Source organism: Lasioglossum baleicum, chromosome 15 (genome assembly GCF_051020765.1).
Source record: "Lasioglossum baleicum chromosome 15, iyLasBale1, whole genome shotgun sequence".
Classification (NCBI taxonomy): Eukaryota; Metazoa; Arthropoda; class Insecta; order Hymenoptera; family Halictidae; genus Lasioglossum; species Lasioglossum baleicum.
The window spans coordinates 8,590,054-8,614,634 of NC_134943.1; the positions used below are offsets into that span (position 1 = coordinate 8,590,054).

General features: G+C 49.3%; 4 protein-coding genes across 15 annotated transcripts in view; 1 reads left to right on the forward strand and 3 right to left on the reverse strand.

Annotated features, from left to right (window-relative positions):
* The window catches only part of Sdc (Syndecan), a 177,529-nt gene extending 177,244 nt beyond the window's left edge, over positions 1-285 (reverse strand). For 2 of the 3 annotated variants that reach the window (XM_076438856.1, XM_076438855.1), the window contains exon 1: positions 3-285. Coding sequence is in view for 1 of the 3 variants with exons in the window: in XM_076438854.1 (XP_076294969.1) it covers positions 3-74 (72 nt within the window). In the remaining 2 variants the exon portion in view is untranslated. The remainder of the gene's footprint in view (positions 1-2) is intronic. The other variant, XM_076438854.1, reaches the window with a different exon arrangement.
* A 1,112-nt stretch (positions 286-1,397) lies between these two features.
* Positions 1,398-5,807, reverse strand: LOC143216087 (uncharacterized). Its single transcript, XM_076438858.1, has 5 exons — positions 4,674-5,807; positions 3,553-3,982; positions 3,017-3,254; positions 1,794-1,926; positions 1,398-1,694 (listed from the first exon to the last, which is right to left on the reverse strand). Exons 1-5 carry the CDS (start codon positions 4,959-4,961, stop codon positions 1,563-1,565), a joined length of 1,221 nt encoding a protein of 406 aa, XP_076294973.1. The 5' UTR covers positions 4,962-5,807; the 3' UTR covers positions 1,398-1,562.
* A 1,580-nt stretch (positions 5,808-7,387) lies between these two features.
* Bw (brown) lies at positions 7,388-13,387 on the forward strand. Of its 6 annotated transcripts, XM_076438829.1 has the most exons (14): positions 7,388-8,506; positions 9,331-9,499; positions 9,581-9,629; positions 9,893-9,942; positions 10,468-10,601; positions 10,695-10,847; positions 10,957-11,195; positions 11,269-11,365; positions 11,438-11,686; positions 11,782-12,015; positions 12,255-12,390; positions 12,758-12,863; positions 12,935-13,035; positions 13,112-13,387. In XM_076438829.1, the coding sequence occupies exons 1-14, from the start codon at positions 8,438-8,440 to the stop codon at positions 13,291-13,293; spliced, it is 1,968 nt and encodes a 655-aa protein (XP_076294944.1). In that variant the 5' UTR covers positions 7,388-8,437; the 3' UTR covers positions 13,294-13,387. The 6 variants fall into 6 exon arrangements, with proteins under 6 accessions (XP_076294944.1, XP_076294942.1, XP_076294941.1 ...); XM_076438827.1 differs by having other exon boundaries at positions 7,388-9,231; positions 12,935-13,387; XM_076438826.1 differs by having other exon boundaries at positions 8,692-9,499; positions 12,935-13,387.
* Positions 13,388-13,569: 182 nt separating this feature from the next.
* Rab32 (RAS oncogene family member Rab32) overlaps positions 13,570-24,581 on the reverse strand; it is a 29,118-nt gene continuing 18,106 nt past the window's right edge. Inside the window, exons 1-6 of one of the 5 annotated variants that reach the window (XM_076438834.1) lie at positions 22,218-23,533; positions 20,911-21,378; positions 19,810-20,375; positions 16,527-16,755; positions 15,953-16,278; positions 13,570-15,652 (exon numbers count right to left, since the gene is read on the reverse strand). In XM_076438834.1, coding sequence (XP_076294949.1) covers positions 15,539-15,652; positions 15,953-16,278; positions 16,527-16,755; positions 19,810-20,375; positions 20,911-21,378; positions 22,218-22,536 — 2,022 coding nt within the window. In that variant the 5' untranslated portion in view covers positions 22,537-23,533 and the 3' untranslated portion in view covers positions 13,570-15,538. Of the gene's footprint in view, positions 15,653-15,952; positions 16,279-16,526; positions 16,756-16,830; positions 17,033-17,633; positions 18,563-19,809; positions 20,376-20,910; positions 21,379-22,217; positions 23,534-24,581 lie in introns of those variants that run through there. The other 4 variants (XM_076438838.1, XM_076438837.1, XM_076438835.1 and 1 more) reach the window with 4 other exon arrangements.

The following is a 24,581-nucleotide window of genomic DNA, read 5'->3' on the forward strand; positions in this document are numbered from 1 at the left end:
ACCTCGGTAGCGGCGTTGCATCCCGCGAGAATGACGGCCGTGCTGATCAGAATCCCGTATATCCTCGGTTGCATTTTGTCCTCTCTGAATTGCCGCTCTGTGGGCCCGTTCACGAGCCCCCTGCCTCGATCAACACCGCGCTCACCGCTCGAGAAAACCAAACGAAAAATGTACGCGTACGTCCAAGGCAGGAACAAACCACCAAAAAAATCCACCGGAGCAACAACGCGACACACACCACACTGATCGATGAACCGCGAGACACTGAGGGCGCGTCGATCGGCCGCTTTCGTCGCTCGCTGCCGCCGCCATCTTGAGACGGATGCGCGCGCCGCTCCGCGGTGAACGCTCCAACTATTCGCCAGCGACGCCCCGCTAAATTTGAACGCGATTTCTGAACTAATCCCTCTATACTCGATCTTCTATAATAAAAGATAAACAAGCTAAATAAAACCGACGAAATTTTTCATTACACAAGATAACATTATACGTCTTTCTAATTATCGATTCAACTGTAAATACAATAATATAAATATATGTTTGTCCCACGCGGAAAATAAATTTCGTTCTACGCATTGAATGAATGATATAATATTAAATGCATTTATCAGACTGGTACAGTGACTATAAAAACAGAAAGTAAATGAATAGACGGATAAATACACAATAAAAAATACATCGTTCTATTTTTTATCACTGGCAGATAGGTCCTTCTCGAGGCTTTTTAAAAACCGAAGATTTTCGTTGATGTTGCGATTATATTCGTCCATCTTGTTCCGCATCGTCCTAACTTCGTCCTGCATGCATTTTACCTCCTCCTGTAGCTTCTGTTTCAGTACCTCTAGCAATTCTTTATCCTGAGGAGTGTAGCTAATGAATACCTTTCTCTCGTTTTTAATGTGCCATTAGTTTTGGAAAATATTACCTGCTTATAATAATACTCAGCTTCGAATGCAACTGTATCGTTTGGCGTTTTGTCGGTACTGGAATCACTGTATTTACTTTTTAAAAATCTCGAGCTATTTCGAGAGAGGAAATTTATGTAGGAATTGCATTGGATAAATTGACTTAACCATAAATGTTACTATTCGCAATCGATATCGATCTACTAGATATGTGTGCCGTACCTGCCGGTTCTAGACGTTAATGTTCGTAAAATGTATCGGTACATCTTGTGTGGTCAAATGCGAAAACATTAATTTACGGATGGTAGCAGTTTAAACAGTTAAATTTGACAGAAATTTTGTTACTTTCTGTCAGAAACAGCAGAACAGTTGAATACGAATGCCGGCGAAAACTAATCGAGATGATCGATATTTATAGCGCTATTTCGCGCGCGATATACGATATCACTACGAACTAATTTAGTATACTTTGTTATAGCAAATACACCAACATAGACGGCTTTATCCTTTTATTTCAGACGTAATAAAATCAATATATGTAGTTCATTCTATTGTAATAACACTGAAATTAAAAAAAAAGTACAGTTATGATGACATCTACCACCATTACTATCTGCAATGCTTAACAATTATGTCATTACACATATATAAACCAGCTCAGTGCTCGGGCATATCTGTGATTCTCTTTTTGTGACGGTTTATGGCTTCTTGATGACGTTTGATTTGTTCTTCGTGGAAAGAGATTTCATCGTGAAGGTCTTCTTTCAGCCTCTGGAACTGTTTCTTTTGCTAGAACAACGAAGTTTGACATATCAATCTCTATAATCGAACCTAGTCTATAAAAAGTATTTTAAAATGTCACCGCTACATTGGATTATAGCAACCAACCAGATTATAGAAATATTGATTCTCGTGGGCAGCTTCCATTTTTCCAAAGGCTCCACCGGCATCACGAATGCTACCACCGGTACCACCACCTTGGCCAGCACCAGAACCAGGTTCTCCGGACATTCTTACTTGGCTGTAACACCCAAGCGAACAGGTTAATTAGTACTATTTCATTGCGCTATCAATAGAAACCTGACCTACCGCTACTACAGTTAAAAATACATGGTGACTACCTATGTCATCGCTGCGCATTGTTGACAGGTGTGGTTGCCAATTTAGTGTTACATTTTGCGTGTAATTGTCAAAATAGCAACATTGTCGCGCGTAATTGTTAAAAATTGCAAGAAAATATCGGTCTATTCTAATAATTCAATTTATGAGTATTACATAATTTTCGCTGTACATAGACCAAGTTCGACAAATTGTGCGGGCAGGGACAAAAAAGTCCTGATAAAGGAATCCTGAAGAATCGAATTTCGATTGTTTAAACAAACTACAATGGGAAAACGGTCGAGGGGCGACGAAATTCAACGTTTTCAACGTTCAACCGGATAACGTGCAGTGAACAGCGATAAAAGCCGGGGGCCCAATCGAACGGCGCAGTAAAACAACAGTATATACGTGTACATATTATCGTGAACAATTTATCGAAAAGTATTCTTCTATACCTTAGGGAAGCCATATTCCGTGAAAAGGTGGTAATTGCGCGTTGCATTGTTCTCGGTTGAAAATTTTCAAAGCAGCAAAGTAGATTGAAGATTGAAGTGAGTAGATACTGTGCAATACTGTGGGTGAATATGGAAACCACACACTTTATAATGCGAGAGATCGTCGTGTCGCCCTCTGCAGTAGAAGTTTCACGTTCCGACCGTGCTGGCGCTCCATTGGCGGCAATATTAATTCCATTTTTCTCGCGTACCCGTTCAATTTTGATTCCCGTTGAAATTTTAAACGCAATACAAAAAACACGCTATTTCTTCAAGTACGTGTGATAAGTAAACGTATCAATACATTGTACACCGGAAACAGTAAAAGCATAATATTAAAAATAGCAACAATAGGTAGCTGCCCTTGTTTGTTGCAACATTGTTGCATCAGGTATTATATAAATAGTACAATATTCATGAATTTGTTAGGTAACATGCGTCAGAGCGAGAAACAAACAATTATGACTATTATAGACAAAGGTATGAGCTTCTTTTAAACATAAATAAATACGATACAACCTATAGTACTCGGTTGCCTGATTCTCGACCAACTCCCTCTTGATCTCGGAGGTCTTCATCTCGTTGATGGCTGTTTGCTTCTGCAGCTCCGCCCGTTCCAGTTCGATGTTCAACATCCTCAGCTTCAGCTCGTGTTCCCTTTGGGTCGCTTCGTACATCCACACCGCCCTCTGAATCGATTCATCCTGTTCCTCCGATCGATCGATCTTGTCCTTCGAAGCGGACAGAGTCAGATCTAGCCGACAACGAAACGAGAATTCGATTTAAATGAGTTCGGCCATAGCGAACAGTTTCGAATCAAGGATCGAAAGAGTCTATCGAATATATTTAATTTGTTTAAAAAAAGGGTGACTCGAGACTGTTTATTTCAATCCCTGGTTCGAACGATTTCTAGAGGAAGCACTGGCCCGCATTTCGCAAACGATCGAAGAGAAATGTTCGAAGTTTGCCCTGCTAAAGAGCCCGAACCGATTCGATTCGTCGCGGAACGTTTATCTTGCAACGGGAACTTTCACGGGTAAATCTAAGGGTACCATTATCGAATTGGCGAACCGTGATGTCCCGGTTTCGGCCCTTTTGCTCGGCAAGGTCTATCGGCTCCTCCTCCTCGGCGACCCGGGGTCGTTTCCTGTCCGGAACGTCCGAATTCCTCCGGAAGAGCTCGGTCTGGCTCTCCTCCTCCGTATTGTACTCGTCGCTGTCCGCTTCGACCTTAATCTCGCTGACCGGCGTTTCCGGCGTGGACGTCGTCAGCTTGTCCAGGATCGCCTGAACGTTCACCGTGTTCGTGGTGTTCACAGTGTTCCCCGAATTCACCGAGTTCTCCGGGCCCTCCTGGCTGTTCTCGTCCGAGCGTTCGCCGTCCCCGTCGTTCTTCCTCGTTTTCTCCATCAGCCTCCACACCTCGATCGAAAGGTTCGACGGACGACATTTCGCCGCCTCCTCGGGACCGACGTTCTTCACCTAACACACAACCTTCCTATTGCGTTTGTCCCATAGCAAACGAGCACAATCTTCCCTCGTTAGCGTCGCTTGGTTCCAGGACGAAGAGGAGGATTATCAGAAAGGTAACAACGCAAACTGTGACGTTAACGAAGGAAAATCGCGTCCTCCGATCTTCATCTTTTCAGGTAATTTTAAGGTAAGTACAGTAAAGTCCCAATCTAAGCGCGAAGGAGATGACCGTACTAAGTCAGTTCGCCTACCCCTTCCACTGGGGGCAACCCCTTGAGGGACCGAGCTACGCTGTCCTTTTCTGCGTTCGGCGCGGTCGACGCGGTCACAAAGAAATAGTGTCCGGCCCTGATCTGGACTTTACTGTAATTCCAACGCCAGTTGTGCGTCTCGATAACCAACAACAGGGAGTTCCAACTTGTAGCTCGCGAGCTATTCCCCCACACTTAGACTTCATCGTTATATGCATAGTAGAACACGAATACATTGTAACCGTCGAACCTCGTCCCCGTTCCCTCGCACTCACTAACTCTACAGCTGTACGTAGTAGTTAGAAGAGGTTGTAATGGTGGGGACCTTGCGGTTGACGGAGGGGACAAGTTGGAACTCCTTGACCAACACAATTTTCGGCTTCGGTTATCGAAACGCAAAAATCGATGCTCCCGAGTGTCGAAGAAGTTTGTTCAGGTGTTAGAGTCACCATTTCGATAAAAGAGTGCATCTCCATCCTAGCCTGGGCCTTCATCCGCCTCCATTGCTCTCTCATTCTGGTGATGTCTCTGTCCGTGGAGAATCTGCCGCGAAAAGCGGTGTAGATCTGCTGCCACGCGAGGTTCTTCATGGCGGAGGCGGCCGCGTCGATTTTCTTGTTCTCGATCGCGCTCGCGTGAGCCTTGATCAACGAGAACAGAGCGTTCTTCTCCTCCGGGATCCAGTTCTGCGTCCGTTCCCTCTTCTTCAGCAACACGGTGGCCCCGCTCGACGACATTCTGCAACGTTCACGGTCCTCTCCCGCGGCACGTCTCCAGTTCTCCCGTTTTCCCGATTCGCGCGATCGATGGATCCCGATAAATTGCTCCCTCAGCCCGATTTAGCCCGACTTAATTACCAACGATCACGGGACGCGCGTCGTTTGCCCGATCGTCGACTAGACAACGTTTACTTGTTTAATCGCTGGTTTAAAAGCAGTCAACTGTTTGACCGACGTCGACGCGCGCTCATGTACAGCGTGCCCGATAAATACAATAATGATCGGCCGTCTCTGTTTCCCCGTCATCGTCGTTCATTCGGAATAATTGTCGCCGACGTATCGCGCGCACTGTTCCGTTTACATTCCGATGTAAGGTAGCGGCAACGCGGGCTCGATTGATAAACGAAAATTGAATTGCACGCGTCCGCGAAGTTTCGTCGGAGGAACAACACTTTCGGTTCCGCGGTCCTCCCGGAAACTTTCTCTCGAGCGGTTAATACTCGTGTCGAAAAGTTCTCGGCGTACAAGGGTGTTGATGAAGAAAAAGGAGAACGGGGAGAAAAAACGAAATGTAGACAAACAATAATTGGTACAGCGCGGTCTGTGCAAAAACTGTACGCTACAAAGTTTGGGATCGCTCCGCGAATCGATGGTTAACGAACTAAACGGACGAAAGAGGAGAGATATAGGCGGCAAGGAAAAATAGGCCAGTACTGGATTAAAAGCTCCCGAGGGGAAGCTTCGCGTGCATTTTTTGAATAACGAGTAAGTGCGTGGCTGAACGATCCGCCTCGAGGAAAACCGTGAAGTCGTAAACTCGAACGAGACGCGCCCCCATCGACCTGTACTCCGCGACGTTCAGCTAAACCTGAACTAAGGAACGACTAAACGTCCGCCATTTTGGCACGGTACTAGCTAGGCGCTCGATATTAACAAATCCTCGATTCCGAGGGGCGGCTGAGGGGAGAGAAGCGTCGGAAGAGCGACGGAGAGAGACGAAGGCGAATGCCAAGAGGGATGGAGAAAGGGCGCGAGAACCGGAGAGGGAGAGGGTGGATACAGGGGAGAGAAAGAGCGAGAGAGAGAGACGACCAGCGTTCCGCGCAACGCAAACATTGTTTCGTTTCATTTCGCGATCCGTCGTGGAATCATATTGCGCCGATTCCAATATTTCCATCGTTTTATTGCCCCCGCTCACCCTCACCCTCACCCTCCCACTTCCACTCCCTCGCCCTCTTTCTTCGATCCTTCTAGACCCCGTCGTCGTTCCTTGATCAGCCGATCATTGATCGAACGACTTAATCTCGTGATTGACTCTATTTCTGCTTCTTCCTCTGAAAAATTGAACCACGAGCTGCAACGCGTCCTGCACCTCCTCGAACTCCACTTTTATTCCTTTAGGATCAAGATGAAAAATCGTAGGGAGAGTAGCCGAATTTAGACCAGCACCGTCTGTACTCTCCTCTAATATCGTTGTTGAGCTCTTACGTAAATAACCAAAATTCACCACGTTCGTCAATAACCGGGATAATATTTTTTCTATATTCGCATAATAAAAATTGTGTTATACCAACAAGAATACTCGGGTGGCCGGTTATTGACATAAGGGTTAAACGATTCAATCGAAACTGTTTCAAATATTCATTCGATAATTATTTTGCCGGTTAATATTTGCTGAGTGAAAACGACGAAATATCTGTTTGCGATTTTTCTGGATTCGTTCTGTTAGTGGTATAACATCGGGGGCTGGTTTGTGCCTCGAACATTGCCGGGCCGTTAACGACTCGACGCGCGTAATGAAACCGTTTTTAACTGGATGTACAAAAACAAACTGCACACGGCAAATTTCAGTTACACAATTCGCTGACGGATGCATTTCGCTAGACGTGCATTCAATACTACCCCCCCCCGGACTTCCTCCCCGCCTGAATAAATAAATTGTGACGATGCCGCGTCCGCGTGCATACATAAATAAAATATGCGAGGGCTGTTTTCGTTAACCGCGAAACCGCGTATCCATGGAGCCGATACTTTTTACGATACCACCCGTTTCATCAGTATTGTTTTCCGCTAATTGAAATTACGACACGGTTCATCCACATAAACTTCCTTCAGTGAGTCTGCCAACAATATTCGGTGTTGATATTACGGAATTAAAACGATGCGGTCAATATTACATTCGAGGAAAGGGACTATCATTTTATACTTGAAGTGACTTCGATTTCTACGATATAAATCGCACAACCAAAGCCAATTAAACTTGAGGAATCCTCAATTATCCGAACCGAAGCCGGTAGGCTTCGAATCTAGTATTCGAAGCAGTATTACCCGAATGCAGGTAGGTTCAAAAACTGCGTTTTATCCTGTATCTAAATCTTTAAAATAAAATTACATACCTCTTTAAAACGTCCACCGTAGGACGTAACATACCATTATTCAAAATATTTGTTGCGTTACTAAATTTGTATTCAATAAATTACTAAACGTATTTAATATTTTAATAAAGTACTGAAAGTATTGTACGAAGTGTATTATATCGGTTTTATATCGATAAAATTAAGAAAATCATATAAAATGAAAACATTTCAGGCCGGAATAAAAATTCGGTTTTCGAATTAGAATATAGCTCCGAGTGTAAAGGGTTCAAATTTTGATCACAAGTAATAGTAACTGTCCCGATTACAGCGGTATCACGCTTCGATCATACTTTATTTTAATATCATTCCTAATTTACCATGAAATAATAAAATGTGTAATCCTTGCAACCACAGAATTATCGGTGGGCGTTGAAGAGGGTACACGTGTCAAGAACGATGGGAGAACGAGCTGTTCTCGCGAAGATAGCTTGCGGGGAGCTTTCGCGCGTTCCCCGGATAGCGCAAAATCCGCGTCGGTATGCGTAAAAGCATAAAATCGTAAAACCGTGGACTCGGCGCGGAGCGGAGCAGCGGCGTAATCCTAGCAGTTGCGAGCGCGTTCGTCGCGCCGCGGTATCGTTGTGTAACGAGCAGCCACCGTTCCATATAAGACACACACGGTCGCCTCTTCCCTCGCAAAACCGCTCGCGATGGTGTCGTATTGTGGTGAATAACATTCGCCTCCGGTTACCATAAGCCCAGTCACCGTTCCATAGCCGGGAAGCGAGACCAAACAACCTGATCTGCCGCGGACCGATCTACGACGACGACGACGCGTCCGACAAATTGCGAAGCGTTCGTCGGCTCTTGAATCGCTTCGCGAGTAAATTCGCGGAATCGGGAAATCGTCGGATCGTTACCCGTTGCTCGGATTCTTTTCTGCGACGCGACACGACGACGGGTTGCGTAACGGCGAGTCGCGTGTGCCTACAGAATGAACCCACGAGTAGCAATCAATGGCAGGTCCTCAAGGTTCGTTGGGAAACAGTGCAATTAAACGGAGAACAATCGGCGTCCTTTGTTCGACGTCGATCGGTGGTTCGATCGGTTGAATGTTTCCGTGGATCGTCTCGGCGGATGTGTCTCGGCTACCGGTTAGCTGTGTTCTTCTTGTTCCTCGGGATGATCCTCTTCGACACCGTTACAGTAAGTGGCAGATCGACAGAGCATCGAAATTTCATTTTCTCCGCGCGGAAAACGAAACGAACCGTGCAGCCTTTGCTCGCATGCTGTTCCTCCTCGAAGGTTGCGGTTCGAGGTTGCCAGCTCGTGTGATCCGTTTCTATTTCTCCGTCTGATCCATCGATCTCCGGCCGGCCGGCTGTTCACAGGAAACAGGGGGCTCTAACTCGGAGATCGTTCGAGCGAGTCTCTGGGGGCGAATCAATCAAAGTACTACACACCGATCTGGGATCGATCCGCCGCGCCGCGTCGAGCCGGCTTACATAAACAACCAATCATTACGCTAGCCGGCTCAATATGGCGGCCAGCAAGCCGGACCTGTACTTTATGTAACCACGATTGACCTACAGCCGCGGCAACACGGTGCGTCGTCGGTGGAAGGGCTCCGATGAGCAACGACGGCTAGAATTCTTGTATAATTATGCGCTCCTTACGCGATCGGGAGACGAACGCGTCCTTCGGCTATGCTTTTCGCATTTTTCTCTCCGGATTTCTTATCGCGATTGTCAGCTAAACGCTTCCATTCACCGCGCCGCGCCGCGCCGGGGAGATTTATAGTTGAAAAGCGAACGGGAAACCGGAAAGTGTTCGGTCAGCCTCGCGTTAAATGATTTTCTGGAGTCGCTCGACCGTTGTCGAAGAGATCGCGCTTTCTCGGGAGGTGCTGGACGTTTACGTAACGAGACAATGTGAGGAACCATTATTTACCGGTGGACCAGCGAGCGGTGAACAAACGAACGAGTAGGAGTTCTGTTCTCGGTGGAGATAAGCCGCGGGAATTGTTTCAGATGCAGCAAGACGCGAGGGTGCGGTATCCGTCGCTGCCGCAGAGCCTGCCGAAGGACTTCTGCCTGACGTGGAAGGACATTTCGTACACGGTCCAGAAAAAGTGTAACGGCGGCCTGAGGGCGATGTTCGGGCTGCAGCGGACCGAATACGTCACTCTGTTGAACGGAGGTACACAATCGAACGATAATCCCGAGAGTCTGGCCATCGAGAAACTTGAGAAATTCGTTTGACTATCTGTTTCACTTTTAGTCGGCGGTATAGTTAATTCCGGGATGCTGATGGCCATCATGGGACCAAGGTAATTTCCCCGGGGCTCTCGAAATTCCTTCGGCTGCGATCGATCTCTCGAGAAACGATTTTAGAGTAATTTTACCGTAGCTACGCCACCGGGACCGATCGGTTTCCGATTATCGCGCTTGCCGTTTCGATATGATGGTCCCTTCCGGAGATAACATCGGTCGCTCGGAAAAATATTTCGGGCGTTTAGTATGCCGCAGGGTTGTTAATTGTTTCCAGCAGGACGGATTGTTTCTCCGACTGAACGAACTTCTCGGTTTGCAGCGGTGCTGGGAAAACTACGTTGCTCGCGACGATCAGCCGGCGAGTTAAAGGTTCATACATCTCACTCAGACATCACGATACTCTTCGAACATCGTAACACGCTTATAACAGTGTTTGCTCTAACAACGCAAGAACATACGCTCCCGCGAAGCAGATGTTTCTCTCTCATCCTTAACAACCTTAGTTCTGGACATATCAAATTCCTTCTCTCTCTCTCTCTCTCTCTCTCTCTCTCTCTCTCTCTCTCTCTCTCTCTCTCTCTCTCTCTCTCTCTCTCTCTCTCTCTCTCTCTCTCTCTCTCTCTCTCTCTCTCTCTCTCTCTCTCTCTCTCTCTCTCTCTCTCTCTCTCTCTCTCTCTCTCTCTCTCTCTCTCTCTCTCTCTCTCTCTCTCTCTCTCTCTCTCTCTCTCTCTCTCTCTCTCTCTCTCTCTCTCTCTCCTCCCTTTTTGTTCTAATTCTCCGACTAAACGTTCATCTGTCCCGGACACGTTAAACCGTCTTCTAACGTTGACAAACGCGCACAGATCCTTCCCATGGGAATTCCGATCACGGACGATTGAAATTTCTGGTTGACAGGCAGCGCGACGGGCGAGGTACTGTTAAACGGGAAGCCGATAGACACCGAGCAGATGATAAGGATATCGGGTTTCGTTCCGCAAGTGGACCTGGCGGTCGAGTCGCTGACCGTTCAAGAGCACATGGAGTTCATGGTTCGTTTTTCCAATTAACGATCGACAAACCGATCAAGCATTTGCAATTTTTCTGACCGCTTGTGCATCGTTTCGATCACTTCTCGCGCGAAGGCTTGCATGAAGATGGACAGAAGGGTTCGCGCGAGTGTCCGGAGGCATCGGATCACGGCCATGCTGGCGGAGCTGAGTTTGACCAAGTGTGCGAATTGCAGGCTGTCCGCTTTGTCCGGCGGCGAGAGAAGAAGAGTCACTCTAGCCGTTCAAGTGAGAGCAAACGTCGACGAGATCGTGGAAAATGATTTCGTTAAACAATCAAGTCCCTTTTCTAGAAAGAAAAGAAGAAAGCTTTCCTCTTTATTGTCTCGTTTTCCAGCTGCTCACCGAGCCCAGCATCCTCTTCTGCGACGAACCAACCACAGGGTTGGACAGCTACGGCGCTCTAGCGGTCGTCAGGACGTTGAGGCAGGTCGCAGCCAGCGGAAAAATCGTTATGTGCTCGGTCCACCAACCGGCTTCCGGGTTGCTCGACATTTTCCACGAGGTCCTTCTGCTTTCCGGCGGAAAAGTCGCATTCCAGGGCTCGTCCGCCGACGCCAATGAATTTTTCGACAGGTTAGAAACTATCTTACGCCATGCCACCCCTTACTTTCAACTTGAACTTGTCAACCATCGTTTCACCTTCCAGCCTGAGCCTGAAATGTCCACCGACCTTCAACAGCGCGGAGTTCTACGTCTCCCAGTTGTCGATCGTTCGGGGAAAGGAGTCCGAGAGTTACCAAAAGGTAAAGGGGAAGCAAACGCAACGGGAAAAATAGGGAGCTAAGGGATTGACGCGGGCACGAACTGATCCCCAGGTGAACTGGATCTGCGATCAATACGAGAAGTCGAAGTATGGTCAAAGGGTGTCGAAGCTGATCGAGTATTCGTGCACGACCACGTCGGAGGTCGAGCAGCTGCCATTAATATTTTTGGAAGCCCCGCCGGGCCCCGTCGACTTCAAAAAGGCTCTGCTGCTCACGCAGGTCGAGTGGCTCACCTGGAGGACCTACGTCGAGTACAAAAGAAGCTACACGACGCTTGTGCTACGATTCGTCACCTACATGGTGAGAGCATCCTCTGAAAATCATCGTACTCGTCCTTCTTCTTTTTGGAAAAAGTCCGTTCATCTCTCTAACACCGACACACGCGCGCGTTGAAGTTCATAGGCTTGCTGATTGCCTCGCCGTACGTGGGCGTGACAGCGAAAGCGATGGACCAGGGCGGAATACAGAACATGCAGGGTCTTCTGTACCTGGTGGTGGTCGAGACCGTGTTCACCTTTAATTACGCCGTCTTCTACACGTTCCCGCGAGAGTTACCGCTCCTGCTGCGCGATATCGCCGGCGGACTTTACAGCCCGGCGCCATATTACATCAGCAAAGTGGTCGTTCTGGTGAGAGACTCGACCAATTAATAAGCTAATCCCATCGCTGACCTCGTTCCGATTATTCCGTTAATCGCAACCAGACCGCGGAGGCGCGTTCGTAACTTCGAACTCTATCGAGCTAACTGCGTAATCGAAGTTCTGCTCTTCCAGATTTCTGTTAGTTCGTTCGGGTAGAAAGCTTACCGGCTAGTTTACCCGAGAACCGTCGACCGTCACGCTACATAATTTTGCACTAACGTTTCTAGATACCCGGAGCGATATTTCAGCCGCTGCTCTACTCGATTCTAGTGTTCACTGTCACTGGACTGAACGGGGGATTCTTAGGACTCGTCTACTTCACGCTGCCAGTAGTAATCTCTGCCATTTCCGCGTCCGCTCTCGGTGAGGCAAACTACCGTCACGCTTCGTAGATTTCCTTCGCAAACTGTTTAACAATGATCGGCGAAGCTCACGCAAGGACTCTGAACACACTTTTGATCTCGTGTACGATCTTGCGGCGTTGTTTGCCGATACTAATACTACTTTGCAGTTTCTCGTACTCCCCTTGCCTCACAACGACACACTTTAGCCAATATTTCGGCCAGAACCGAAAGTGCGAATGAAATGACCCAATCGGACGGCTTGCTGCCGCATTCCTTTCGAATTTCTACCAGGAGAGAACTTGTGAGGCATGGAGAGTACCAAGCGTGTTTACTATTATTATCGTGCTATTAATATTTCTATAAAAATGACGAGACTGTTCAAACAGGTTTGTTTTTATCGGCGTCGTTCAAATCTGTGGACACGGCTTCTCTGTTCTCCGTGCCGCTCGACTTCCTAGGTCTGATGTTCTGCGGGATTTATCTGCATCTTGGGTAAGAGGGGTTCTAAATTTTCCTCGATTACCCGTCGATCGGAAAACACTCAACAAATAATTGTTCGACAGACACCTGGCACCCGGTATCGCGTGGTTGAAGTACCTGTCCCAGTTCTACTACGGTCTGGAGGCGGTTTCTTTGACTCAATGGTTGTTGATCGATCGCATAAGTACGTTTCTAATCGTCAACATTTACGAGAAAGGATTCTGGAGAGAGTCTTTCATACTGATTCTGTGTTCTCGAAGATTGCTCACCGGACCCCGAAGAGCCCTGCATATCCAGCGGCCTCGGAGTCCTCGAGAAGTACGGCTACCTACCGAGCCACTACACCACGGATCTGATTGGTCTGCTGGTGATATTCGCGGTCAGTCATTTCGCCGGTTTCCTGATCATTCGCTACCGAAGTCGCAAGGAAGCTGTGTACTGATTCTCCGTGTACTAGTGAATTTACGCAACGTCTTTTTATCATCTTGATATTTAAATAAAGTACGACAATACGGAAAAAATTAGCACCGCCCATTCTTCCACCTACTCGCAAACTATGCGACACGTTACGCTAATGTTCTCGTTAGTCGATGGAGATTATTCATGGGAAATCATCGACTCAAGGGGACGCGATGAAAAAATTGCGTGAACAGGCGTGGAAGGTGAAACAGGATTCCATGGGCACTGAAAGCTTTCTGACCACTCCCTCAAGCTTCGTTGCTCTCCACCACCAGATTCCCCTCTAGCGACTCTCTGCGTGAGGAGAATATGTGACATTAGCTAGCAGATATTAACAGCAGCAGTGGGAATAATGTGACGTCAACTTAGTGGTAGAGGAAGAAGCATTTAGAGGGGAATACACATAGGGTAAAGGTACTAGTTACCGGTTACTCGGTTACCGGACAGAAAATCGAAAATCAATTAAGTTCTTATTACTTTCTTGTGTACGGTAAATAGGACCAAAACTTCGGATGAAAACTTCATTAATATTTCTGTTGCTTTTCAACAAAATCGTCCAGGAACATTTGACGATACAGAAGAAAGGTTGATAATCGATCGTTTACCGCAAATAATGCAAAATAAATTACAAAATGTCATCCAATTAATAAAAAACTACAAAGTCGTCACTAAATATCCGGTAACTGGTACCGTTACCCCAGTCTGGTAACGTCGCCTCCAAGGTACTTCTCAAGGTTACCGGTGAAAATCGAGGACACTGACGGGATCATCGCTAGGCCAAGGAACGTCCGTTGCTTTGCGGTTTAATAATATATTGACTTTCAAGTAATTTACTATAAATTATATGTATATATATATATAATATGTTTCTTATGTATAATTACATTATATATATATGTATAATACCTATAGACAATTTCGAAGACACGGGATACGTGGCACCGCGAAGTGTTAACGTTCGTGAACTTGCGAGTTAGTAAACGTAACCGAGCTTGTGTGCCCGGGTTCTACGCTCGAGGGGCGGAAATGCGGTTCGTCGGCGATCAGCGATCGGCTGGCCGGATTGTAGAGTACAAAAGGGTTCTGTCGTTGAGTCACAGCCACCGACGCGACGAGTCGTGATTGCACTGTCGCACAAGATGGACAAATATGCAAAACCTTTCCCGCTACTACCCTGATCCATCACCGATCCCTATACATGTATGTATGTATACCGTCCTCAACCGCCTTCCGATATCTAAGGGAGGGAAGCGTCTAAGGCAGGGCCCGCTAGATAGCCTTACCGACGAGTCCTCTAGCGGGCCTAGGACGAAACGCTCCCCTTCGTTTTCCTCCTAACTCGCAGCTCTTCAGCTGCCGCCGAAGACGGATTCCGTTCGTACGAGCTTAGTTGCGTAACCTAGATTTATTAGTGTAACGTACACGATCGATAGTCGACTATCTGTGTTAACTACCGTTTCGTCGTTCTGTCTTTTATTCATCTGACTTTCCTTGCGCGAACAATAGAAAAAAAGTCGAAGTCCTCCGGGATTGCACACGGAATCGTCGGCGCGCGGTCGATCTCGATTAGGAATTGAACTCGACGTAGAAATGGAACGATGTTGGCGAGGACTCGAAGTACAAAAGAGTCTTGTTTTGCTCTGGAAGAGGAGGAATGTTGCAGCGATCGGAATGTCGTCTCCTCCGACACTGGAAGAGGGGAATCAAGGATCGGAGTTGTTGGAGCCGCGCGTTAATCTCTAAATTTTAAAAAATCTTCGTATGCCCCTCCTTCTTGGATCTTATTGATTCGCCGAGAAAATTTCAATTTTGTGGGAGGAGCCAGGACAACCCCTCCAGAGTGGTAGGCGGTGTCGGCTCCTCCCACTGGCCCCTGGTTGCTCTAACGCGCGCGCGCGCGCGCGCTACAGACGTCGTTTCCGCTCGGTAGAGGTTCAGCGTGCAAGGTTGAGTCCAAGCTCGTGGCACGATTTTCGCGCAGCAGGTATATACAAAGGGCCGAGAGAAACGTCTCCGAAGGGAAGACAGCGACCAACGAATCGACGAGTAGCTTCTAAAGCGGCCGATCTTGTTGCCCCGAGGATGCGATCGGGACGAGATCCGGTAGCCGAAGCGAGGACCAAATGGAACGGAGCGTGAGTGTCATGGCACCGACGGCAATACGACGACGAAGGGACGACGATGACGGACCGTGTGGATCCTGGTGCTATCGGTGGCTTGCCGATTCGTCAGCAGGAACACGATTTTTTCGTGCTCGTCGGTGACTGGTTCAACGCGAATCGCTCGCCGTCGGTTTGGTACTGCGATCCGTTGCCCTTCATCAGCTGATCGTTCTGCAGTATCTGGAATGAGACGTTCAATTCAGTTTCTCGGCTTCAACAACTTTCCCTTTCACTGTCTCGTGCGAGTGGATCCGAATCAAGTGCGTTCTCCGAAATAGAATTGGTAATCGACACTGTCCGTGCTGTCGTCACACAGGTGGCGGAGTCAGGAATTATATCTACCACGAACTGAAACCTGCGTCGTTAAGACGATCCCCGTCCCGTGAAACAACGTCACAGACAAATCCCGGGAACGTGTAACAGACCGGTATTAATCGCGACGCAAATATAGCTTCGACATTTCTCTGAAGGACTACTCACTTTACTGACGAGGAATCTCGCCGCTTCCTCGATGTTGATGTTCTCCTTCGCGGAGGTCTCGAACCATCCGGCAAAGTTCTTCTCCTTGCAATACTCTTCCATTTTCTGGGGCGAATTGACCAGACCCTCCCTCTGTTGGTCGCACTTGTTAGCCAAGAGGACGCAGGGTATCGGGGAACCGTCGGGTAGCTGCACTTTCGAGTCTAGATCCTGTTTCCATTTGACCACAGCGTCGAGGGTTGCGCTCCGCGTCACGTCAAACACTATGAACGCGCCTACTGCCTCCTTGTAGTACACTCTGGTCATATTCCCGAACCTCTCCTGACCTGGAACACCGAAAGACAACTATTAAACTCTGTCCATGATTTTCCCAGAACCGTAGACGGGATGCGCCTTCTCATTTCTCGATAATGCAAAGATGGGCTTTTTCAGTAGTCAGAAGTGCTAGATATAAAAGATCACTCTGGGCTGCTTAGGCTGCAATGCAAATTACACCTCGTTAAATAGGACTATTGATTATCTAGCGCTTCTGACTGCTGAAAAAAACCCAGCTTTGTCTAGCCCCTTAACTGACCTGCGATGTCCCATAGCTGTAGCCTGATTATGGTGTGAGGGTCCCAGTTCAAGACTTTCAGCGCGAAGTCGACGCCGATCGTTGCGCGATAGTGTTGCGAAAAGAACTGGTGCACGTATCTCTTGATGATGGACGTCTTCCCGGCGCCGAGCTCGCCGATCACCAGGATCTTGTACAGGTGCTCGCGTTTCTCGCCTAATCCGGCATTCGGTGCATTGTTCTGTGACGACTGCAATAAAAACAGAGATCGTTACTTACTGATTCTTCCGCGATCGATAACGTTCATCGGTCAACGGATCAATACCATTGACGGCTTAAAATGATAGTTTTAGCGATTAATCGATGCAGCGAAAATCGGATAAAGGTGAGATGTTTATTTCCCGGTTTTACATCTCCGGTTCGTGTTGATTCTACAGACAGCTCTGTACAGTTCCGTGGGATTGCCAATCGGAGGAGCAACGTCTCGTAAATGTATTTTCCACTCGGTTTATCTAATTAATGCGCTCTAAATTTCTAGACGTGTACCACCGTGCCGCAATTATCAGCCGCGGATTGTTTGTCGAGAAGCTTGAACCGCACGAGTGCAGGCGAGTCCCCGTCCCCAACGTTTTCATACGGGTCCCACGGTTATCTTATCGCGTCCCGGAGAGGAACAACGACGATTACCGTTGACAAAAGTCGCGGGAAACCAATCGATCACGGAAAATTGTGAACTCTCGCGCCGCCGACGATGTAATCTCGCTTGAGCTCGATTTTTCCGTTAATTGAATCCCGTTCGGCACAATCAATCCCGCGGCTCTTCCCGCGAGAAAACGATGAAAGAGATCGGATTCAATTTCGAAGTCGAGCGTCATCGCGATTTCCAATTTAAATACACGGTTTCGAATTCACTCTGGTCGAAAAACGTCCACGTTATCCCAAATTTTTATCACCACCGGATCCTCGCGAAACTGTCGAAAACGGGGAAAACTTCGCCGAGGACCACTTCGATTCGAGATTCCGGATGGAATCGCGCACTACGAGAATGGAAAAACAGAGTCCGCGTGGTCAACGGGTTGGAAAGTCTGCGGGAAACTTCCGAGAGAAAAGAGAGACTGGCGAACGAACCCTGCACCGCGTCCACTTTTTCGGGTAGACCTTCAGCTTGTCGAAGTTCAGCTCGAAGTTCCTCCAGAAGTTGCCCTCGGTCTCCATGGTTCCCGACGGAATGCGAGAGGATCGACGTGAATCGACCCCTGGATCCGAGCCCGGTGACGCACACCGCAGAAATGACTCACGGAGAGGGATCGACCGGGAAACCGAGCACAGCAAACAACTCGATCGCTGGCTTTAGGACACCGTACGCACGATTTGCGCGCGACGAATCGCGGCAATCGGTCACAACGACGCGCACGAATAACGGTCCGCTTCTAATGATCAGTAGGTATGTACAATGTAATCTCCCTCTAATGGAACGGCTCCGATTTTAAGTGCTCGTAAACAGCCTATCGTTCTTTATTGCCTTTCTGATCTAGGCTACAATTATCTCGAAGCGACCGAGCATTTTCAAGCGATCGCGCGAATACATCCTCGTCTACAAATTTTTGCGATCCCAATTTTCTAGCCTGTGCGGAGGGCTGATTCCTCCGTGAAACTCATTTCGAACTGTACGACCAGAGTGTCGCAAAATAGAAAAAAAATTGATCGTCGAAGCATTTTTCTGCTTGTAGCGATCAGTGTCTCTAGAACGGAGTTGCGAGCGAGAAGCAAAGCGTGTTTCCGTTCGGAGCGGTTTGTTATCCGCGAGAGCGGCCGCTCTATTGTTTTATCGAGGCGTTCTCCCTCGACGAAGATCCGCCGCCCCCTAGGCTCTGTAACGATCCGAGCACGTTGCACTTAGCTCGCTTCTTCGGTCCCCTAACAATAAGCGTCTCGAGCCGAGCCGAGCCGTGCCGAGCGGGGGAGCGTTGTTGCTCGGCTCGCGTCTTCCTCTCGAGACGTCGGCCAATTAAGCTTCTCGCGGACAAGGGAGAAGCACGGGCGAACGAGTGAAGAGGACAGAGAGCACGCGAGTGCGAACAGTAACCCGAAACTCGTTGTCGCGCCGCGCCGGATCGTCGCGAAAAATCTTCGCGGAACGAAAGCGGGGGCGGGGGACCGCAAACCGGGACCGCAGAACGCGTCCATCGATTCTGCGTCATGGAATTACAACCGTCCCGCGACTGTTTTGAAATTCTGCCGGTCAACGGCTAGCAAACCGCCGGTTTCCACCGCGCCCGGTTGCGCAACCAGACTCGCGATCGAGTAGCAAGTGGATCCGGAGAAAAATCGGCGGTCGGGTGTCGAGTTCTCTCTTTGCGTCGCGCCTCTTTTTCGCCGAGATCTTAAGGGGGTAGACTCGTTTCCAGAATTGAAAGAAATTGGCAGGAAACAAATGTACCCTCTTAAGGGCCGATCCAAAAAGAAAAGCAAGGACTTATGGCAAAAATGGATGGAACTATCATATAAAATGTCTATTTGGCTCATGAAGATCCGCAGTCCAGTGATGGACGAGTCTTCGCGAGGATTACTGGCAATTACGTCGCTTGTAAAATCTGTATCGATAAAGTTTCACGCCGCATCCCATTTTAATAGAGTAATTTATTGCGTGATCGGTGAAACACTGTTACGTGTTCGCTGTTAAGTAAAACGCCGTTTAGCAGACCTAAAGCAGCTACGCAGCTAGTTACGCAATCCGCGTTTAAAAATAATATACATTATCTGAATTTGTATGCACATTATGTGTTTCTCCAGCTCGTGATAAGCTCTACCTCGAACTTGGTTTAATCTCGTGGCCAGGTGAAACGGGAGGATACGGCATGCTGAAGGGAACGCGTAACAGATCTACTGGAAAATGTTTGTTTTATCTAGGTCGTTTCTTTAATGAGATTCCGAAGCCACTCTGGGACTCCGACTGCAACAACCAAGTCCCACCTTGTCGGCCGTGTAAAACGGAAAACAAAGACACTCGACGAACAAACTAGCAAAACGAGGAGAGAAAGTGTGCAAAAATCTCGGACAAGAGGATCTGATTACTCCGGAAATACCTGCGACAAGTCAGGAAATACCGTGGACGACTAAATGTTTCTGTCAAAGGTTCTGCGATTGCAGTGGACGTCGACGGTTTACCGAAAAGATTAATCGTTAAACGAACTACAGGAAGAAAATACACCGAGGTCGTGGTTAACAAAAGAGTTAAAGAAGCTCGGGGGTTAAGGAAGAGAGAACAGAAAGCACTAAGGTGAGGCATCAAGACGAGGCTCACCGTGCTCTCCTGGCTGACCACTTTGGTCTTCTCCGGTGCGTCCGCCATGGGTGCCATGGCTGCCGGTTGGGGCGGGTACTCGTTCTGACGATCGTAACTCTCGGTGTAGTCCTCCTCGATCCCCGCCAGGTAGCCGACGCCGGTCTCCTCGTCGAACGTGCCCTCGAACGTCGAGAACGTGTCGAATTTCTTCACGCTGATATGCCTGGCCTTCTTCTTAGTGGTGTCGTCGCGGCGCGCCTCCTCCTTCTGCTTCCGTTTCTCCTCGTCGTCTAGATCGACGGCGATCACCGTCTCCCCGGAGTCGGAGTCGCGAGTCGTCTCGAACAGCCTTCGCTGGAAGATCGCGCGCTTCTCCTCGAGCAACGAGAGCTTGCGTCGGACCTCGTGCGGCGACGATTTCCCGTGGATCCCGGACTCCGATTCCGATTTCACGTTCAACCGCGACTTTCTGCTCGGCTCCCCCGATTTACCGGGCCGCTGCTCCGGCCATTTCGAGATCGCGTACGGCAGCGTCGAGCTGCACCGCGACGCCTCCTTGCTCTCCTTCTCTTGCTCCTGCGAATCTGCGCGAAACACGCCGGTGTTCAGCAGGTTGCGGGTTTCGGGGATCGACGAGTCTTCGATACAGTATTAGTCTAGTCTCTAGCTGATACCAGCGGATGAGAGAGTGGTTAACGATGAAGAGAGGCGTTTGCGAGCGCTTCAATTAGGGGTTGGAAGATTCTCCTTCCATTTGTCATTGTTGAGGCTTTCGAGTGTGAGCTGTGTTCTTTTGGAAACGATTTCGCCGATCGGTGAACAATGTACTGGAACACCGATGCGAAGAGAATATCATTCCAATAGAACGTGCAGCACCGTGCTTGCACCTGAAAACCTCGACAGTAAGAACCGGAAGAAGAGGCATGTTTCGAGACAGTGTACAGTGTCCCGAGAAACGAAGCTGCCCAAAAGCGAAGGGTCTAGCTACTGCCATCTACTCGAGCGAGAAGCGGAGGAACGAAGGATCGAAGGCAGTAGGGATCGTAGGGTATGATCATGATAGAAGAACGAGAAGCTGGAGGCTGGAAGACGAGACCGCGCGTCTCCTGGATCGCTCACCGTGCTGCGCAGTCTTCGAGATGGTCCTGATGGTCAGCGACGGCGACTTGCGGTGCACTACGGTGACGGTGGTCACCGGTTTCTCCGTGAGCTTCTCCGGTTTCCTGGCGTCCCCCTTCTCCACGTTGAGAACAACGGCGACGCCGCCGGCGGCGTCGTCACGTGGCCCAGCCTCGATCGTTTCCCGCGGACCCAGTCTCTCGATCCCGTGCCCCTTCCGCGCGATCCTGGACGGGCTGTCCGAGAGGCTAGGCGACTCCTGCGACGATTGGCTCTGGGACCGGCTGCTGTCACCACCTTCGGGCGTGTGCCGCGGCTCCTGCTCCGCGGCCGACAGACGGAACTTGTTCAGGCTCAGCTTGCGCACCAGCGAGTGCGACTTCTTCTTCTTCTTCTTCAAGGTCGAGGCCGTGCCGACATCCTTCTGCTCGTCCTCCTCCGCCTCCGGACTCCTCTTGCGACCCGTCTCTGTGTCGGCAGACGATCTCTCGTCAGAGAGGCTTGAGAATTTTCGGATTCGGCCGTGTTCAGGGTACTCGGATGAAGTGGAACCTGCAGAACAGCCATCTACCCTCCGATTTCGATGGTTTTTCGATACATTGTATAAATCTCATTTAAATTTTGCCAATGCATCGAATCGGCAGCCTATTTGTAACATATCCAAAAGTTATCGAAATCGGAGGGCAAGTAGCTGTTCTGCAGGTTCCGGGAGAGTAAATCAGAGTTTCCGAGAGCCCATAAAAATAGATGGACCGGCTTTCGGAAAGGCATTGAGATGTCAAAAAGGTCTGGAAGGAATAGGGAAAAAGTTCCGCAGGCTTTTTGATCGGTGATCTAACAAAGAACTCGATAGAAGAGAGCCCAATAAGCCTCGAATTAAATGAAGTGCGCGGAGTACAGTCGACTGTCACGAATCCGATCGTAATGAACGAGCTTGGGTAATTGTCGAGATAGCCGGGGCCCATTAAGACGACCTCGAGTCTCAAAGAATCTCTTCACGGATTCTGGGTCGCGAGGGATCGATCGATCACGGGTCAAGTGTCGCGGTATTCAAAACAACGGGGCAATTAAATCCGGAGTCGACTGGAGGAACGCCGAAACGTCGCAAATAGCTTCCGCTCGCACGGTGTTCACTGTCTCTGGAGACCGACTCGTCGCGAACGGGTTCGGAGGAACCAGTCGAACACTTCCCTTCGAAACGAACCCGAGTAGCTACCGAATCCGGTTGGTTCGGGAATGCCGAATAAACAGGCGAAACGCGGACAAGAATGATCACTGAGGCAGCAGGGCGGGCTGTCGGTATGAACCTTTCTCTTCAGCATCCGGGTCCGTCGGTGTGGCGGCGTCCTCGCCGGGCCTGATCTTCTTCTTGATCTTGAAAAGGCCGCCCTCTTTGCGGAAGCTGCTCTTCAGCGCACCGAATCTGCCCCTCTTCTTGTCCTCGGGGGGGTTCGCAGGCCCTGTGCCGCTGGTCAGGGTGTCCAGGCTGGAGCTGCTCTCACCGACGGTCACGTACTCGCCGGAAGTGATGGGCCCACGTCTGTTCCGCTCCTCCTCGGACGAGGACCGGCCGATCACCGTGTCCGGCGAGCTGCCACCCTCGTTTGCGCTCTCGTTCCGATCCATCCTCGCGAGACCTCGCGCGACAACCACCACCTAGCCAGCCCCCGGGGGGTTGAAAGGAGAGGACACGGCCCGCCACTCGCAACTTCTTTTCCTCTTTTCTTCTTCGTCTTCTTCTTCTTCTTTCCCCCTCCTGCACTCTCACACACTCTACCTCTTTCTCGCTTTCTCTCTCTCTCTCTCTCTATTTCTCTTTCTCTCTTTCTCTTGCGTTTTGCTCGCTTTTTCCAAGCGGGCCGGGAAGCAAGCGCACCGGTACGTACAAAGCGTTTCGTGTCTCTTTCTGGCGGCGGGTCCGCAGTCCACGGCGTGGCTTCTTCCAGCGCCAGTGGAAACCTTAGAAGAACTCGCTTTCTAGGTCCGATCGGCCACCGACGGATAATCCGACACGTTTCCCCCTCCGTTTCCTACGTCGACTTTTTCCCGCTGTCGATCCCTTTCCTACTGTATGCTCGCGCTCGCGCGTCCTCGCGGTTTCGAGACGTTCCGCAAAGCCACGCCACGACACGCCACGCCGCGCCGCAACGCGCGGACGATGCCTTTTTGAAATGGAGACGCCTGGGAGAGACTCTAGGGACACCCGTCACGCAGAATACACAGCCGTCCAGGTGACGGAGGACGACCCACGATCGAAACCACCGTAGACACCCCCGAAACTTTCGGGTTCGTTGCTCGCCCGATTGACCCGCAACAATGCACAACCACTCCGTTCACTGCACCTTCGCTTCTATCCCGGTCATGATATTTCAATTCGATCGATAAGCTGATTTTAGGCGAACCCGACCCAAAATCCGTAGACCAAAAATACGCAACGATATCCACTTTTAACGCCTGTACGTGTAACGGAAACTGGGACAGAATCGGAGAGATCGCTGTCTCAATCCGATACGAACCAGAAATAGACGACACATCAACAATTTATGAAGATCTTCAAGATTGCGTTCAGTAGTGGAGACAGAGATCATGACCGAACGAACCATCAAAGACGCAAAAGGAGTGACGAATTGCCGAAGAGCAAAACACACAGAACTGGAGACCACCTGGAGCCAAGAATTCGATCGGCAGGATCGATCTGGGTCGCCAGCGTCATCGGTGAGCGCCGCGGGCGATTCGGAACGATTCGCGTTCCTCAAACGAGAGACGCGGGGTATAAACAAGAAGAGAAAAACGGACCGTGAGAAAACAACAAGACGCGAGAGAGACTGCAGATACTAGCACCGGGTCGAACGGTGTGTCGAGTCGCACTAAATGCACAGGTAAAAATCGGCGAAACAGTGGGACACATGCGACGAGGGGGAGGAGCGTGTCTCTGGTGCCCCTCCACGGTGCAAAGCAAGCAAGCTTTCCGCGCTTCTTGGTCCTCTGCTGGCCGACACGGTCCGCGAACGCGATGCTGTAACGCCGCAACTATGCCAGCAACGCTTCGCATACGTTGCAACGACCCCCAAACCTCCGAGACCCCCGTTCAAGTCACCGGAACTCGGAGAACGCATTCGCGCCTCGAAGAGCTTATATTATTATTATTCTCATGTTAACCGTGTAGCAAAACCATTTTTCTGCATGAGTTCTGCGTAAGTTCTCGACTTACGCGATTAATTCGTTCCAGCGTTTTCCGCGTAAAGGTGGATTTACGAGGTGTGGTAATTAAATAACGAGACTGGGCAGTTTCCACCACGTAACGGCATCGGGCGAGGTTGTCATTAGTGGATCGTTGATTTTGATGCTTCCAGAGCAACGATTCGTAGTTTTGTCTACCTGTCTGCTTTTATTTCTTGTCTAGCGTTAATTGTAGAGGTCACTGTCGCGTTGCAGTGGCGCGATCACTACAGTGACGACTCACAGAACAACCAGACATGCTCATCAAAATTATCGCATGTGATGAAACTTGGTTTTTCCAGTACGACTCAGCAACAAAGCGTCAATCGATGCACTGAAAAGCGCAAGAGCAAGTCGAAATTGAAGGCAATGCTGATCGGTTTTTTTCGATACGAGTGTGGAGGGTGTTAACATGACTGACTGGGTGCCTGAAGGTCGAACCGTTAATCAGA

Excerpts from the sequence above, each read along its gene's own strand:
- LOC143216087 (XM_076438858.1), bottom strand. The coding sequence starts at position 4,961 with ATGTCGTCGAGCGGGGCCACCGTGTTGCTGAAGAAGAGGGAACGGACG. Across the intron at positions 3,983-4,673 it reads TGCACTCTTTTATCGAAATG|GTGAAGAACGTCGGTCCCGA; the intron begins GTGACTCTAACA and ends GTTGTGTGTTAG. Across the intron at positions 1,927-3,016 it reads GCAACCGAGTACTATAGGTT|CCAAGTAAGAATGTCCGGAG; the intron begins GTATCGTATTTA and ends TGGGTGTTACAG.
- Bw (XM_076438825.1), top strand. The coding sequence starts at position 8,438 with ATGTGTCTCGGCTACCGGTTAGCTGTGTTCTTCTTGTTCCTCGGGATG. Across the intron at positions 10,602-10,694 it reads AAGAGCACATGGAGTTCATG|GCTTGCATGAAGATGGACAG; the intron begins GTTCGTTTTTCC and ends TCTCGCGCGAAG. Across the intron at positions 12,391-12,757 it reads CATTTCCGCGTCCGCTCTCG|GTTTGTTTTTATCGGCGTCG; the intron begins GTGAGGCAAACT and ends CTGTTCAAACAG.